Source organism: Hakea prostrata, chromosome 9 (genome assembly GCF_041222555.1).
Source record: "Hakea prostrata isolate BN-2017 chromosome 9, UWA_Hpros_2, whole genome shotgun sequence".
NCBI lineage: Eukaryota > Viridiplantae > Streptophyta > Magnoliopsida > Proteales > Proteaceae > Hakea > Hakea prostrata.
In genome coordinates this window covers 41186067-41203387 of record NC_142608.1, presented here as the reverse complement: position 1 = coordinate 41203387, position 17321 = coordinate 41186067, and the positions used below count along the sequence as shown (strand labels likewise).

Below are 17321 nucleotides of genomic sequence, written 5' to 3'. Positions count from 1 at the left end.
CCTTCGCTGCAGTAATTGTGAATGACTGTCCTTCTTCTTTGACTTTTGAAGCATCAAGCATCTATGTATTAATACTACAAAAAGGCCCCAAGCTTTCTGGGGATATGTCTACCTATTTGATTCAACTGAGGCTGCTACTACCCTGTTTTTTTTTTGCAAATTTGAAGTTCGATCTGCACTATAATGTCCTGGGATTCCTCTTGATTCTTGCGAAGATATGCCCATAATTCGGATTGCAAGACCTAAGTATTGTCTTCCATTGTTTGTGCTATAAGTTCTGCTGCAAGTTGTATACTAGTACCCTGTTTCAATGAATTTCTCTGTTCTGAAAAATTCTGCTCCTATCGTCTTGCCTTACTACTGCTTCCGTTGTTTATTTCATAATCAAGTTTAGCCTTCTTTTTATCTTAAACTTCTACAAAGACCTAGAGGACTACTTTTCCTTCATATCAAGATCTGTTAGAGTTTCAAATCTACCAGAATTTTGTTGCTATGGTTCGAGATCTGATATTATTTGCTACTGCAACTACTATTATTGCACTTCTTCTGAGTGGATTGCTGCAGCGACTATTGCAATTTTGAGATTCCAAGCTGGTTCAATATATTTTTTTTCCTGATCTAATTTGCTCCTGCCTAAAGGTTAGCGGTGGTCCAGAATTTTTTTCCCCCTTGGTGCACAAGACTTTGTCCTGTGAGACGATTTTCTGCTGCTTGATCAACTTTATTAGTGAATAATACACTACTCTATGGCTGCTACTTTTCCTTTTTGGGTTTCTTTTGTGCTCATACTTTAAGATTCTTGTCACTGGTCATCATTAATTGTCCACGTGTAATGCTACACGTGAGGGGGAGAATGGTACCTTATTCTATATCTACTCAAGATGTGCTGATGGATATTATTTGTGAAGATCTTTGCCCTCAACTTATGGCATTCTACAACACCATCATTACCTATCTTTACCTATATTGCTCTTTTACCCTACCTACTTGGTCCGCAGTAACCCATACTGTCTTTTACCTATTTACTTGGTCCGTAGTAACCCATACTACCTTACCTACTTGATCCACAGTAACCTATACTGTCTTTTACCTTACCTACTTGGTCCGCAATAACCCATATTGTCTTTTACCCTACCTACTTGGTCCGCAGTAACCCATACTGTCTTTTACCTATTTACTTGGTCCGTAGTAACCCATACTACCTTACCTACTTGGTCCATAGTAACCTATACTGTCTTTTACCTACCTACTTGGTCCATAGTAACCTATACTGTCTTTTACCTACCTACTTGGTCCACAGTAATCAATATTGCCTTTTACCTACCCATACTTTACCTATTACTTGCCTTCTTGGGAAGCATTTATATGGACATTGGAGTTGCAATTTTGAAGATTTAGCATGGACATGTCTCCTTACAACGGGCATTATGTGGATAGTGCCTTTTGCCTACCTACAACTTGGCTTCTTGCAAAGCATTTATTTGGACTTTGGAGTTACAATTCTAAAGATTTAGTGTGGATATTTCTTCCTACTACCGGCATTATATGGATAGTGTCTTTGATCCAGTTATACTTATGGACTTTGTTCGTCTTCAACATCGTCGATTGTTCTTATTATTGGATGGTTCTATTGACATGAAGAATTAAAGTTTTTTTTAAGTTGGTGTTGATTATCTCCTGGGTGAAGTTTTCTCAGTGTTTATTGACGTCTGCCATTGCTACACGATTCAAGATTGGTGCTACTTTTCAAGTTTATTCTTATTGTGCAAGCTGAAGTTTTCTTTGTGTACACTCCAACTTGAGGGGGAGTGTTGAAGTATATAGACTTGGGATATTTACTGTTCACGACACTATTCACGTGAACAATAACTTTGTTTGTACCGTTTACGTGAACAGTATTATGCTATTGATGTTATTCTACTTTCTATTTCTAATGTTGGAGTCTTGCTACATAAGTTTTGGGAGTTTTTAGAAAGCATAGTATCTATTTTGGTGGTAGTTTCTATTTTCAGAACTTTCTATTCTTAGAGCTAGGAAGTTACTAAAGTTGCAATTTTTTGTTTCCTTTTTCTAGAGGACAATTACTTGTCTCTCAAGTTGTATTAGATTCATTAGAAGGTATAAATAAAAGGGCTCTGTGATTCTAGACTCTTAAGCAAGAATCACAAGCCTCTTCTACTAGTTCTTCATCTCTCTTCTCTTCTTCTTCTTCTCTCTTTTCTTTGTTCAAGTTCAGCTGCTGTTTTGATTATTTAATGCTTGTTTTCTAACAAAACATAACCTTTACCTGAAGACCTTCTGTTAACCAGCTTTTCATAAATTCTTTTTTTGATAATTGCACACTGTTATAAGTGCATTTAACGTGAATTTTCCTATTCCATGCTTTAAAGTCTCTGTACCACTCAGGAAATTGAAATGAATTGGAAAACACACACACACACACACACACAAACAAACAAACGACATTTTTAGCTATTATCAACGAAGGCAATAGAAGATAGTTCCTAAGAATCGAATGGATTATTAATATGCAACCCCTTATTGGTTGAGCAAATAGCAGATTATCCCAGACTTCTACTATTCTCTCATTTCCTTCTTTTTTCTCCTTGAAGTCCCCCCTTTTTTCCTTTTCTTTTTTTCTCCTCAGAAAGGTAAGGCTGTAAAAAGAGGAAGAAGCCAAGCTACAAGAAAAATTCCCGCTGCTACCAAAATAGCTGCGTATATACGAGCCAAAATAGGAGTAAGGCCTGGGATTCCTTCCAGAGCTTGTTGAATAATTTTTATGGATTCCTTCATTTCATTAATTCGTACTAAATATAGCAAGCTAAAGAATCTCCTTCTTTTTGCCATCGAATTTCCCAATCAAATTCATCATAACATTCATAATGATCAACCTTACGAAGATGAGCCTACTCAAATCCAAACCATTTGGACCTCTGAGAGGTGCCAACCAAGGAGCACGGGAGATCCCAAAAGCGCATAGTTTCTCCTTAAAAAACGACCTCCCTGGTTGGGAAACACATTAGATATTTACCTAAACCGGTAGGTCCTTGAGCGGATCCATAGCCTCAGTTGATTGTGATAAGGAAGTGTATGTCTGCTTTATCATATTCTAGTGCTAACAATAGCTCCCTTTCAGTCATAGGCATATAATTGCATTGGATCCTCTTTTGTCAATGAAATTTTCTCCTAACTCACACACCTACTACTATACCCATAGATGCTCCCAGAGGCACCATATGATTGTGGATTAGTCGGCACTGGTGCTAATATATCACAATTTGGTCACTCAGATCCTAGGATGAATTACCTTCAATTATGTTGATGATGATGCAATATGCATCTTAGTGGTGCCAAACTATATTTGGTTCTTGGAGTCTATGATGAGGTATTCATATGCCAACCAATCAAAACGCAATGCACAATGACATTGACAGACTTACAGTAAGATTGATCCAGGCTAATATAGTAGCTTCTCTCAGAAGATAATTAACAACAGCTTAAGTAAACATTCATGTCTAGTGAACCATCTAACAATGAGAATAATTGGTTGTGGTCAAGATGAACCATATCCACAAGTATAGCAGTAACAGTAACATAGGGGCATTATCCAAATAATGCCAGTAGTAAGGAGGAATCTCCACACAAGAAGATATAATGTGCAACCCAAAGTCATAAATAAGCTCTTTGCAAGAAGTAAAATAGTAGGTAAGAGTATGAGTAGGTAAACGGCAGTATGTGTTACTGCATACCACGTAGGTAGACAAAAGATAGTATGGGTTAGTACAAACCAAGTAGGCAGACAAAGGCAGTATGGATTACCACGAACCAAATAAGTAGGTAAAAGGCAATATGGGTTACTATAGACTAAGTAGGTAGTTAAAGGTAACCAAGTAGATAGGTGTTGCTTAGATTACCATCTTAGGAGGATAAAAGATCTTCACAAATAATATTGTTCAAAAGACTTGAGTAGATATAGACTAAGGCTCCAATCTCCCCCTCACATGTAACATTACACGTAGACAAATTACCAATATCTCAACGTCGTACCGAGGAACTACTTGGGTAGTTTACCGATCTCTAGATTCTGCAGTATTGGTAAATGGCAATTGGCAAGTAGCAGGATCTAATATATCATTAATGTAGCAAGGGGTGGTTGCACACCAGGTAGAAAGGAAAAACAAAGATAATTGATCAAAATTGAGAGAGAGGAAGCAGTCCTTAGGCTGATTAAATCTGTTTTGACAGTATGTAAGAATTTCAGTGCTTGTAATCAGCCTAGAGACTAAAAGGAAATTTAGAAAGAAGAAGAAAAATAGAAGAAGATTGCTTGCACAAAATCTCCCAAATCTACTAGAAAAGAAAATATACTAGGTAAATTACTTATCAACCAAGCAATAAGAAAAATAGAAAGTAATTAAAAGAGAAAGTAACCAAAATAGAAAGTGATATTTTAACGAGGCTTTGTACCAACTGACAATCAACTAATGAGATGTGGTTCTTTGTATCTTCAAGGTGATCAGGTTTTTATAGATTTGACTAGTCAGTTCCAAAATTAAATTACTAGGCTCAAGTTCTCGCTGTGGATGGAGAAAGGATGTCCCATTGTGCATTTAGCCTAGTGCTTGACACAATAGTACAATTTTAGCTCTCAAGAATCGAACCTATACGACTGTCACCATATTTATGCAGCAAGCAACTCTGGAAAACTTCTTTGGGTTGCTAGAAAACTATCATGTCAAATTCTTGTGGTCCAAGAAATCTACTTTCTATCACAAAAAAATAAATTTAAAAAGAAAAAGAAAAAGAGGACCAACACTACTAGTTGCAAGAAGAAGCTTGAATGCATATTACTTTATCAATATGAATGGGACTTTATAGTCTTTGTTAGAGGTCTTGCTAAAATGTCATCAAAAATACGATGAGTCGATAGAGAAATTTTATTTGATCAAGTCCTAGGTTCTGAATAGCATGGAGCCATATAACAGGATTAATGCAACTGCTTTGGATATAGCATCTACGCACTTCATGATATGCATTCTGAAAATTGTAATCTTTCATATGTGGATGACTTCTTACTAACTTATCCTAGCACTATAACGGACATAAGTGATGAACTAAATTAATCTTCCCCTGTATCCCATGATCTAGAGCAACAGCACAAACAATATGAAGAATCAAAATTGCTAGACCTTTAACTAGTTTAAGCTCTGGCAACAATTTTCTTGTTGACTAATTACTACTGTAGTGAATTATCTATGCCAGCTATATAGCACAGCTTTTTTTGGGTAAAAGATAACATGGGTTTAATTTAGTACTGCAATTAATGGCTCTGGTAAAGCAAGTATTGGTAGAAGACATGGAAGTGGATCTGGGAGGCAGAGGTCCTCGTCAATGTTCTCATTATGGACGGTCAAATAAAACTTCAAACATGTGTCCAGGATTTGGGGGGAAACCTGCCTGGACCACACATTTTCTTTCTCTTACTTAGCTGGCATATATTTAGGTGCAAAACTATCCCCCCGATGTAGCAGAGACAAACACAAAAATGGTATTAAGCAACAAATTGAGGAACACTATTTTTACCTTCAATTTAATTTGCAAGTTATTCAAACTGTAAAGAGATTCCTTAAGCTGTAAAACTTCAGAGTTTATGTCACTATCATAGTCCACAAAACTATCATGCCTTGGCACAACAACACCTGTGAAGTAGGGTTCTGCCTGAAATTAAAAAAACATATATATAAACATCACCTATCAAATATGTTTCTGTCTGAATTTAAGAAAGTATATATAAACTATTCAAAAAAATGATATTAAACCCAAAAAAAGGAGTAAATATATTAGTATATGTAATTAAGTTGATATTTTCCTCCACACAGTATTTATTTACATTTTTTTTGTGGGGATCCACCTCACCAGGACAAAGAAATAATCATAACATCAAAGCTGTATACCATCATAATATCAAAGTGTACAGGCCCAGCTAAATACCTAGAAGAAGAGCCTTTTAAGACCCCAAATCTATGGAATGTGGTAATGTGGTTTTTCAAAGCCAGCAAGAAAACCAAAACTCAACAGGGGCCAATCTGAATCTGACTTACTCTCGACCAAGCAAGAAGGAGTTGCGCGTGCGTTAGGGCAACGGATTCGCGCTAGCTCTGGAGTTCCTTATTTGCTCCAAATTTAACATTTTTCATTTATAATTCACCTGTGTAACGAAGATATACAACTTGTGAAAGTCTTCTCCTAGGCATAATCATATAATCCATGGGTGAAAGTTCATCAACATCCTGCGAGTTAAAACTTCCTGTACGTAAGGACTAGGAGGGAAGGGGTAATTTTAGTACAAATCTCAGATCTTATGACTGCACAGATTACAATATCAGAGGACTTGTCCTAGTCACCCACAACATGGTTTCTGTTGGAAGAAAGAAGAGTTATAATGTATTGGAAACAGATAGGTCCCTTGCACAATTCCAACATGCCTTCTCTCCTACGCATGATCTTGATCACGTCAAGTGTAGAAGGAGTAATTGTCCTATTAAAGGGCACAACCTGTTTGGTGAAGACTTCCTAGTTGAGTTCAAGTCCTCCAAGAGAAAGAAGAAAAAGAAAATTTCTGCAAAATAGTTTCTTTTGGCCTCTATTCGGCCCTTTTTCTTTGGGTCATGTCCCAATTTGCTTTGTCCGTGCTCTTTAGCTTTGCAAATTTTCGGGCTTGATGTATGTGTGTCTGATCTTTTAATATATTATTTATTCATAAAAAAAAGCCTTCATCTTGGCAAGGCCACTCATAATGCTGTTTTTTTCCATATTATTCATCTGCTTGTTAGTATGTGCTTTCCATCGTGTTTTGTAAAGCAATTACTGAACTCATTTTGCTGATGATAATAAAAAGAAGGGTAATTGACAAGTACCTTCCTCCTTAATAGGCAGAATGACACCAAAACCACTCTTCACTCTTAATATGCATATGACTGTAGACTCCCCTAATTTTGAAATTTTCTGCCAACTTAATCCATTCTGTTAAACATGTTAAATGATGACACCACAGTATTTTCATCCAGACCCCAAATGTCCTCATCCCTAACCTCATGAAGGTGGGTGAAGGCATACCCCTCCACTTTTATTCCTAACCTCATAGAGAAAGGTGAAGAAATACCCTCTTTACTCATCTTTTTCCATTTTTTCCAAATTGAAACACATAACCTCTATCTATCACCACTCCTTTCCAGTTCTATGTTGGTGCTTTTGTCATACGACTTTAAGCGCAGTTTGTTTTCTTCCATCAATCAAGTTCAGCACTTTGAAGACTATCATTGCTGATGGTTCATGACCTTTTCTCTTCTTTTTCGTGTTCCTAAATTCCCAATAAATCTTTTACCTTGTAGGTTGTTAGTCAAACTATAAGTCTCTCATTTGTTCTATGGCATTATATCCTTTTCACTGTACATTTCAAAACCTTCAGATAACGAAAATGACCGGTGGAGGGTTTGTAGTATCAAGATGGCACTGGACTTGTAAATTTAGCTACATCTACTACAGCCCATCTCCCATGCAGTGGAATCCCTAACTTGGTCACCCATCTCTACCCAAGTTTTAGTTAATGGTTCCCAGTTACAGTTATACATCTCGTCCTGGGTGTGAAGCCTGTGAACTGGTAAAACTGCAACCAACCACTTTTGCAGCCATTAAAGGACACTGCTCTCTTTGGTATGTTTTACTATTGGGGTCCAAGTTGTGTTCATAATAGATTACGGTTTTATTATGTTATTAGCTTTTGTTGATGTTCAAATTCTACTTAAGTTTATTTGTTGAAAATTGAAATATTGGCTTCAATTATCACAGTTTAGAATTTTTATCAAGAAATTAAAACTCCTTTTGGTATGCCTATTGAAGTCAATCAATTTGAGTCTTCTGAAAATCCCCATTATATACTCACAGAAAATTCTAACTTTTTTTTTTTTTTTTTTTTTCCTTTCACTAATGGTATAATTCATCAAATTAGTTGTTCATACACTGCACAACAGAATGGGGTGGCTGAACCAAATAATAGGCACTTACTGGAAGTTGCTAAATCTATCATGCTCCAAATGGATGTACCCTATCATTTCTAGTGTATGCAATCCTTACCACTCGTTATCTTATTAACCACATGCCATCTTCGGCTATAAATAATCAATCCGTTTATTTGGCGCTTTACAAGATTGCTCATTGTTTCCATCTGCTCCACATGGTTTTCATTATGTGTGTTTTGTCTATAAACTTCACCTTGTTATGAATAAATTGTCTCCCTGGTTTGTTAAGCGTACTTTTCTTGGTCATTCTCACACCTAGAAAGGGCATAAGTGTTAGATCCAGTTTCCAAAATCATTACTGATGTCCCATTGTCCAGAACATTGGTTTCAAAAACACTCCTCATTTTTCTCCCCTTCTGTTTTCCTCCTTACCCATGAGGCCATGACAGTGAAAAAACTAACAGTATCCCTATATTTGTCACCAAACTTACCACCACCAAACCCTCTAATTTCTGTGATGTTGTCTATCTACTACCTTGTTGTCCTTATCACAAAGGAAATATGACCTCGATCTCTTATCTAAAACTCGAACACTTGCTTCCAGACTGGCAGATGCTCTTAAGGATCCTCAAGCAAATTGGATTCTAGTCAAAGATAGGCTTCTACAGACGTCTGTTTGTACAAAAGGTCAGTAGGGAAACTTATTTATTTTATTGTTACTCGACAAGATATTTCCTTTGCTGTCAGTATTATGAGTCAGACTGCGCCGATACCAAAGAAAAATCACTGGGAAGCCGCTCATCATTTGTTATGGTATCACAAGGGTGATCCTAGCAATGATCCTATTTATTGACCTAATCAAAATGGTAACTTGGTTGGGTTTTCAGATGCTGACTAAGCTGGTGCTGATGATGATCATTATTCCACTTGTGGTTACAGTACTTTTGTTGGAAGTAACTTAATCACCTGGAAAAGCAAGAAACAAACTTTTTTCTCCAGATCAAGGGCAGAGGCCAAGTTCTTCAGCAATCTGCCTCCTTGCAGGAGAAAAAAAACAAAGAAACTAGAGAGAATTATTGTGGTTCAGTAAAAATTGTTGATGCAGGAAAACATGGATATGTTCTTTCAGTTAAGGATTCTTCAAATGTAGCAGAACATCTGTCAGCCATCCTTTCCCAAAAACCAGATCTCTAGAGCATGTCTTTCCAGATGAGACTGTCATAATGATAAAACCAAAAGAGAAACCTAAGGTTTGGTAGCTGCACTTGTTTGTTTGCTTATCTATTCTGGTTTATTCAATGCAGAAGTTATTGTCAGGAAGGTAACTAATTCACAACTAAAATAATGACATCATGGAAACAACAAAAGAAAATAATGTCATCATATTTATTACTCACTTGTACAAAATTTACAATTCTGACTCGACCAATTCCCCTTATAGAAACTAAAGCTCCAACATCTAACCTCTTAACCTGTATAATTAATAAAGGAAAATAATGTCATGTAATATGAAAGATATTAAATAACAATGCTTGCCAAAGTATAGGTAATTACATTTTCTATATGTACCAAACAACCATATCGAGCCGCGAATGATACCACAGAAGATGATTCACCAGAAAGAATTGGATCCAACACGAAGTGCACAAAAAGCTTCTTTCTAACCCACGACTGCCAGCCAAATAGAAGTTTAAACGATTAATTATTCATATGAACAAAACTACTGCTTTGATTAATTTTGTGACATTGTGGTTAATACTATGAAAAGTTAATTTCCATACTAACAAATTTGTCAGGAATTCATTAGTACTCAAATTTGTATTCAAGAAAAAAGCTTTTTTATGACTAACTACATAAATTTATTCACAGAGGAGTATAAAGTACAGATCAAACAAGGTTGGAAAAATATTCACGAGGAGCATCTAAAAAATTTTGCTGCCAAACCATCAACAAGGAGGGGAAGAACCTACTGAATAATCAGAGAATCTTACAGACTCCTTGTTTCACTCCCTGCACATAAAGGAACAAGACTAATGGGATCTACCTCAACAATCTCATGTTTTCCCTCTTTCCCTGGATATTTAGATGAGTCAATGTTTATTGATGAAAGGCTTTATGTACCTTTCTGTTGTACCCAATACTAACTGATACGATGCCTAAGAAAATTAGGCATTACCACATGTGAGAAACCTCATCCTTTACAGATAATCAATTAAATGCACTTATCTAGCCATGACTTGCTTTGCATTTCTTGTATAACATATTTTTACAAATTCCTTATTTTTATTGTTTCATTCTTCGAAATACATTTTTCATATACCCTGATCATTTTCTATATTTTTCTTGGCCATTCCCTGGACATATCTTGCTTCTTCCTGATAAAATACATAATGTTTCTTAAAATCACCTTGATAATACAGATACTTTAAACCTTGGGAAAGTGTTTTACAACCTTTAGTGCTGGTCCAATCAATAAAACTGGTATACAACTATGCATATGCAAGTTCATATATCCCCATGGCTTTTTTCTTGGTCTGTTAATTTTCGCAAAAACAGTTCCACATCGATTACCTTAAGGCTTTCAATACCCACATATACCTATGAGTCCTTCCACTTGATAGTTCAAGCTTTTGAGATAGATATTTGCATTCATAGAAAATGATTATATAATATTTTTCTACTTTTGAGGGAAACTATTTGCTTAACAGTTCTTAAGAAGTTAAACCCTGTAAAATAAAAAGGATGTGCCAAACGCTACACCCTCCTTTGTAGTTCTATATAACAAGTTAAGAATAAGGAAAAATAATTGAACTTATAAAAATTGAAGTCAATTAACATTAAAAATAATAAATAAGATAAGATATTAAAAACATGGCAATTATCTTCTTCTTCTTTTTTTTTTTTTTTGTTACAAAACAACACAAACAGTGGATTATCTGACAAATGGGAATGATTTTCTTATAGAAGCAAAGGTGATAAGGTCTCATCCAATAAAAAGCAAAGGAATTGAAAGGAAACCTCACTAAAAATATGAACTTCAAAAGGAAGCAGTCTTCCAAAATAAGATGATGCTCCAGAGCAATCTAAATTGGTTCCCATCGAAATTATAGCACCAAGCTAAATGATAAACTCAATATTGATGTCAAATATATGCTTCATAAGATGGCGCAAGTATGCTGTAATTGAATCCACAGCATTAGCGAAAGACATGGGCCTATAATCCAATCCAAGAAGATATCATCTTCAGGTTTATTATCTTGTGCTGCTCATCAAAAGAGTTATCTTTTCAGGATATATGTTGGTTTCTCTTAAGCAGCAGCAGGACATCCAGGACTTAGTGAAGCAGTTATCTAAAAGAAGTCAGGTTGTTCTATTAATTGTTGATATAGATGCTAATGACTGAAGTAGATCTGATTTCCCTCATAATTAAAAGGTCAAGAGTTCAAATATCCTTGGGACTGCGGCCTCAAAAAAAATAAAAAGAAGAAGCAGTTCTAGATCTCTGTCTGTGAGGTGCTTCTTTTATCTTGTATTTCTGTTGTAGAATTCCTGTTGATGCTGGATGATGAGCACATTTATGTGTGAAATCTTAGGGTAAAGCATGCATTTTACACACTTTGAGTGGAGTTACCTTGGGTTTTATGTTGTTTTTGCAGATTTTATGAATTTTTAGGACTTAAGCGAATATCTGGAGTTTTGGGTATTAAATATGCGATTTTTACATGTCAAGACGTCCGTTCAAATTCTCAAATGCGAAAGTGGGCATAATTTGGAGCATGATGGGCTAGAGATGCAATTATGGGCCAACTCCAAAATGTCTTGTAAAATTAGATTAGGATTTTTATTTTATTTTTCTTTATTGTAATTTAGAATTGTATGGGGCTCACAAGTAGTCAAAGACTAGGATTTTCTATTTTAGAAGATTTCATTTTTCTAGATTTTATTTATTTCTCTAATTAGTTTTTTTTCTCTCTCCCCACTTTCTATTTTATTTACTTTCTTATTTCCTTAATAACCAACCCACTTATATTTTTGTTAACAAAATATATATATTTTTATTTTATTTTATTTTCTTTCTCTTTCCTTCTTCCACTTTTCTTTCTTTCTTCCACTTTGTCTCCACGTGAACTTCAAAAGCAAGTTTTTCTTCTTTATTTAATTTCTCCACCTATTCTCTCTCTCTCTCTCTCTCTCTCTCTCTCTCTCTCTCTCTCTCTTTATTTCTAACGAATTTTTGCTCCTTTTTTATTTGTTTTTTCTTTTTCTATTTTACTCTTATTATTATTCTTATTATTATTATTATTATTATTATTATAATTATAATTATTATTATTATTATTATTATTATTATTATTATTATTATTATTATTATTATTATTATTATTATTATTATTATTATTATTATTATTATTATTATTATTATTATTTTTCCTTGTTTGTAAATTATTCTCCTTCTTCTATAAATATTACATCCCTCTTAGGTCTAGTTTACACTTGATTTTCTCTTTAGTTTACTTTAGTTTTACACTTTATTTTCTTTTCAGTTTACTTTAGTCTTGCACTTTCTATTCTCTTTAGTTTGCTCTAGTTTTCTCTAGTTCTTTGATTAATTTGTGGGTTCTAGTTTTTTAGATTGAATGTTTAGGAATATTGAAGTTGTGTAATTTTTCTTTTATGCAAGTGTAATTCCTTTAGTTTTATCAATGCAATTTCAAGTTCAAGTTCAAATTCAAGTTTCAAGTTTGAGGATTCGCTTTCTCTTTGGGTCTAGCAATTGCAGATCTAGTTTATTCTAGATCTGGTTGTTAGGGTTGGTTGAGATTTGAATCGTTTATTCAAGTTTTATTTGGAAAATGCAAGTAAGTAAGATTCTTCAATAATCTTCTCTCCCCCCTCCATTCCCGCTTCTATCTACCCCTCCATATTCTTAATTTAGGATTTAATTTCAGCACTTACTTATTGTTCTCCCTTCCCCTGGGTCCTCGATCAAAGATGCCTACAGTCGTGCCTCTATTTGGTTAAGGTTTCCATTTTGTTATTATTGCTTTGTTATTTACTTTCTGTTATTTCCTTTCTGCAATTTCCTTTTTCTCTAATATCCTTTCCCCCGATCGGTGGACTGTAAGCTACGGCAAAGGGTCCATGGTCAAAGTCATTATTATTATACTCCCCTTCCCTCGATCCAGAGCTGACACTCGGATCACTTCCCTTTTATTTTTATTGTTCGCATTATTTTTCCTGTCTTTTATTTATGCATTGGTTATGTTTGCTTTATTTTTCGTTTCAATTCGATTGCATTAGATGTATAGATTAGGATCGTTGGTTTAGTTTAAGTAATTAGTTAACAAAAATTGAATCATTCCACTCTCGCATTACTATTAAGAAGTTGAATTCTAGGTGGCATATCTCCCTGAGATTGACCCGTTAGCTACACGATACTGTGCGCTTGCGGTTATTTTATTTTGCAAACACTGGATACCTTGGAGTGTTTGAGTTTGTGAATTAGGTCCTTCTTTGACACTCTAGTATGTTGGTAGAGTTTGTGTGCGTGTGAATGGGGGAGTGTTTGGTTTCTTTCTCTGTAGTTAGATCTTGGAGTTTTGGAATGGATTACTTATTCAGTGTCCGTTTTCCAAATAGTACAAGAAATTCTTTATTTCAGTTCAACACTCTGTACCCTATCAAGTATGGTGTAAGGGCAAAGCTTTTTCTACTAGAAGGTAAGCTTCCTCTAAACTGATCATATGGTTGCTTTAAGTCAATAAGTGCTATCCTTATAAACCTATCTTAGAACTGTTATTCACATTACATCTATGTTTTTCATATGATTTTCCACATCCTATCATTTTCTCAAAACTTTTAAACTTAAAAATTCCCAAAAACCTATGATTACAAAATCAGATCAGATATCATGTGATTTCTACTAATAACCCAGATCAGAGTTTCTATCCCTTTATTGGCCTTGGAACTAGTTACCTTTAGTTCTGAAAAGTTAAATTCCAATGGGAAGATTTCCATTGAATTTCCATTGAAATAATGTTATGAATATGTCTTTGAGTTAAACTTGGCTTACTTGGTAGCTTTTGGAATCTGGATGAAAGAGATTGACAATTGGAGTGGGGTTCTAGCTGGTGAACTTATTTCTGCACATGAAAGGCCAAAGGTAGTTGGAATTTTGTGGACTGGTAGACCCAGGGGTCCCATGTTCATGTGTAAAGTTTCCAATTCACCAGAGTAAACCAAGTAGCTAAACAAGCTACTGAAAAATTTGAGACCATAGAGGGGGCACGCCAATAGATGAAAAGCTGAAGCTAAAAGGACAGATGCAAACAAATAAAAATTTAAAGTTGATTCTGAAAATTGGTTCACACCAGCTACAATTTATTGTGCACCCAATAGTTGGAATTGCCACTCACCCTCTACATAACAGAACTAGAAGCTTCCCTGGAGAACATTTTCAGATATGCCCTTCTAGGAAAACATAGGCCTTAAGATTCCAGATATGTTGAACAAATATTTGAATGAACATGGATGGAAGATTTTTTCTTTCTTTTTTTAATAGTAAAGATTTTCATTTAGGATATATTTTTCTAAAAAAAATAAAGTTATGAAAGATAACAAGATAGTCAGAAAAACCAAAAGGATAACCCACAAGAAACAGAACCTAATCCCATAAACTCTAGCTCCCACAACAGCCCAAAAAGTGAACCATTCTGACTTCCTTCAGAATTTACACCTCCCAATATCCAACATCCCAGCAACCCTTACATCATAGGCTGATTAAAGTTTTGGCTGAGGGAAGATAAGAGGGTCTCGCTCATACTCTTCCTCTCCATCTCCCTCTTCTTGCACATGATCTAGAATATTGCTTTTGTTCAGTCCTTCTAGTTCAGCATAAGACCAATAACCAATAGAAGCTAGCTGCTCTCCAGATAGAAAATGTGACCAACAGCTTACTGACATCAACTTGAACCCTGCTAAATTCTTCCAAGACATTTCTCCTTCTCCCTCCCCCACCCCCCTAAAAAAAAAAAAAAAAAAATTGTGTGACATACCAAAAGTTCTTTGGTACAAATCTAAGGCAACCATACCACAGTGTAAGACTTCTCCGAATGTTATCCATTTGTTTGGAAAAGAAAAACCTTTTTTCTTGTTGGTCAAGCTTTCTATAATTGCACAGGAAATACTCCATCACTATAGATTACCAAAACCAGCCGAAGGACAAATGACTGAAGCTCCATCCCTACATACCTCAAAAATGTTTGAACTCAGATTTTGGAACTAAAATAGCTTTCACTAGGTCAGTTATCAATAACTGAAAGATGAGATTTTCCTCAACTCTACCTGTGACTCTTTCTCTTCCTTTTTTTTTTTTGGTGAGGGCCCGCTGGGGGGGTGGGGGTGGAGGAGGACAAACACCTCCATGAACAAGATTTCAGCAAGGGGGAAAAAAAACAAGGTGGCCTTTTCTAAGTCAAGATAAACCTCCACAACATCATTATTTTTCATTCTAACTTAGAAAAAAATTACCAATATATACCTATGATGCAGCTCTTGGTAGAACAGAAACTCAGAAGTATGACAGTCGAATAATTTATTTCATAAGCCTCTTATGAGAGGGTAATGAATTCATATACATTTAGCATTCATTCAAACACCAAAGTACAATATTCATCGGAAAAACAAAAAGAAAAACCTATTATGTACAATCTACAAAGACAACATACAGAACAGTTTTCCTCAATGTGAGATTCATTTAAAGTTATCATGTTAAAAAATAAAAATAAAAGCAAAATAAAATGAGATATGGTTCCACCCACACCCCTGGCCCCCACCCCACCCCCAACTAACCCTCCCCCCAAAACCAAAAAATAATAATAATAATAAAATAATAAATAAATAAAAAGAAAAGAGGGAGAGATGGAAAACCTCTTCTAACAATGCCAGATATCTCGCTTCATATAGATGTAATGTTTTACTCTCAGATGGAACAAGAACCTGTAATCACAGAAAAAGATGAGAATTAAAATCAATATAACTATTCCTCTAGATTGGCCAAAGAAGATAAGGGAACAGTTGGCAGTAATCTGGTTTAAAGCTATTTGCACCTCAACCTCAACTTAACCACCAAATAGCGCGATTGATCCCATTTTACCCCATATAACTCCACCCAAAGACATATAAGCCTGATGGTAACCTTATAACTTTGTACCGTGTTGGGGCATGTGCTTGTGTTTCTTCAGTTAAGGCTGTGTATGTATTACACTTACAACATACTGAAGAGCTTTGACGGTTAATAATCTAAAGTAGATGCAGGATTCAGACAAAGCTATGAAAAAACTGATGAAATTCTCGATGTAAAAGTAATTTTCTTGGATTTTTTGTCATTGTCATTTCTCATTTTTGTCTTCAGTTTTATTTGTCCAAGATTTTCTCGCTAAAATGCAAAATCTTCGTTAACTCAACCAAGAATGAATGCTTTTTGTTAACTCAACCAAGAATAAATGCACTCTTCAGGAAGGCAGAGGGGTGAAGGGGCAGGAAAAGAATGACGAATTTTCAAATTGCATCTAAGAGAAAGAGAGGAACGGAAAGCTCACCTCATCTAGGCTGAAGGGAAGAAGTGGAAGCTCTAAAGAACTTGCATTTGGTGTTGAACCGCTCCGGACACTGCTGATGATTCGGGGGGCATTGAAGCAATGGGGACGAGAGAAGAAAACTGAAGTTCTGAGATGGTAATTTGGACTACGGCTAGGTTTCCGAGAAAGTGAAGAGAAATGGCAAGGATTTATTGAGAGACTTGGAGTTAGGACTCTGCAGTTCATGGAAGTAAAATATCTTTGTTGCTCTGCCCCTACCGCAGTTCTTATCCAGAGAAATAAGCCTTTACATACACCGAATGGCTACAACGGTCACCAACTGTTTATGGCAAAAGTAAAACCATAGAAGATGAAACGCACCACGTGTCCCTACTCAAGAAGTGATTTGTGAACTCCAATTTCTACACACAAAAAAAAGAGAGGGTTGTCCATTGTGCATTGAATAGCTTGCGGTGCCGTTGAAGATTCACACCCGATATTCCTATCAAGTGGCATTGTATGAGTATACGTTGCAAGCTATCAAAGCTTTGGATCACCTTCCTGACTCGTATGATTGGGCAGGCTAAAAAAGATCATTTATCTTGCTGTTGGTGTATCTGCGTTGAACTTGTCCGAGGTGTGGTTTGCTTTTCCACTTCCTTCTATGTTTCCTTTTATGTATATAGTTTTTTTAATCTGTTTCTTATCCGATAAAGGACAA

General features: G+C 35.5%; 1 protein-coding gene across 3 annotated transcripts in view; it reads right to left on the bottom strand.

Annotated features, from left to right (window-relative positions):
• LOC149005241 (uncharacterized) overlaps positions 1-16959 on the bottom strand; it is a 28425-nt gene extending 11466 nt beyond the window's left edge. For 2 of the 3 annotated variants that reach the window (XR_016175572.1, XM_089168617.1), the window contains exons 1-5: positions 16622-16955; positions 15951-16019; positions 9576-9692; positions 9419-9493; positions 5587-5721 (exon numbers count right to left, since the gene is read on the bottom strand). Coding sequence is in view for 1 of the 3 variants with exons in the window: in XM_089168617.1 (XP_089024743.1) it covers positions 5587-5721; positions 9419-9493; positions 9576-9692; positions 15951-16019; positions 16622-16846 (621 nt within the window). In the remaining 2 variants the exon portion in view is untranslated. Of the gene's footprint in view, positions 1-5586; positions 5722-9418; positions 9494-9575; positions 9693-15950; positions 16020-16621 lie in introns of all 3 variants that reach the window. The other variant, XR_016175573.1, reaches the window with a different exon arrangement.
• Positions 16960-17321: the final 362 nt, after the last annotated feature.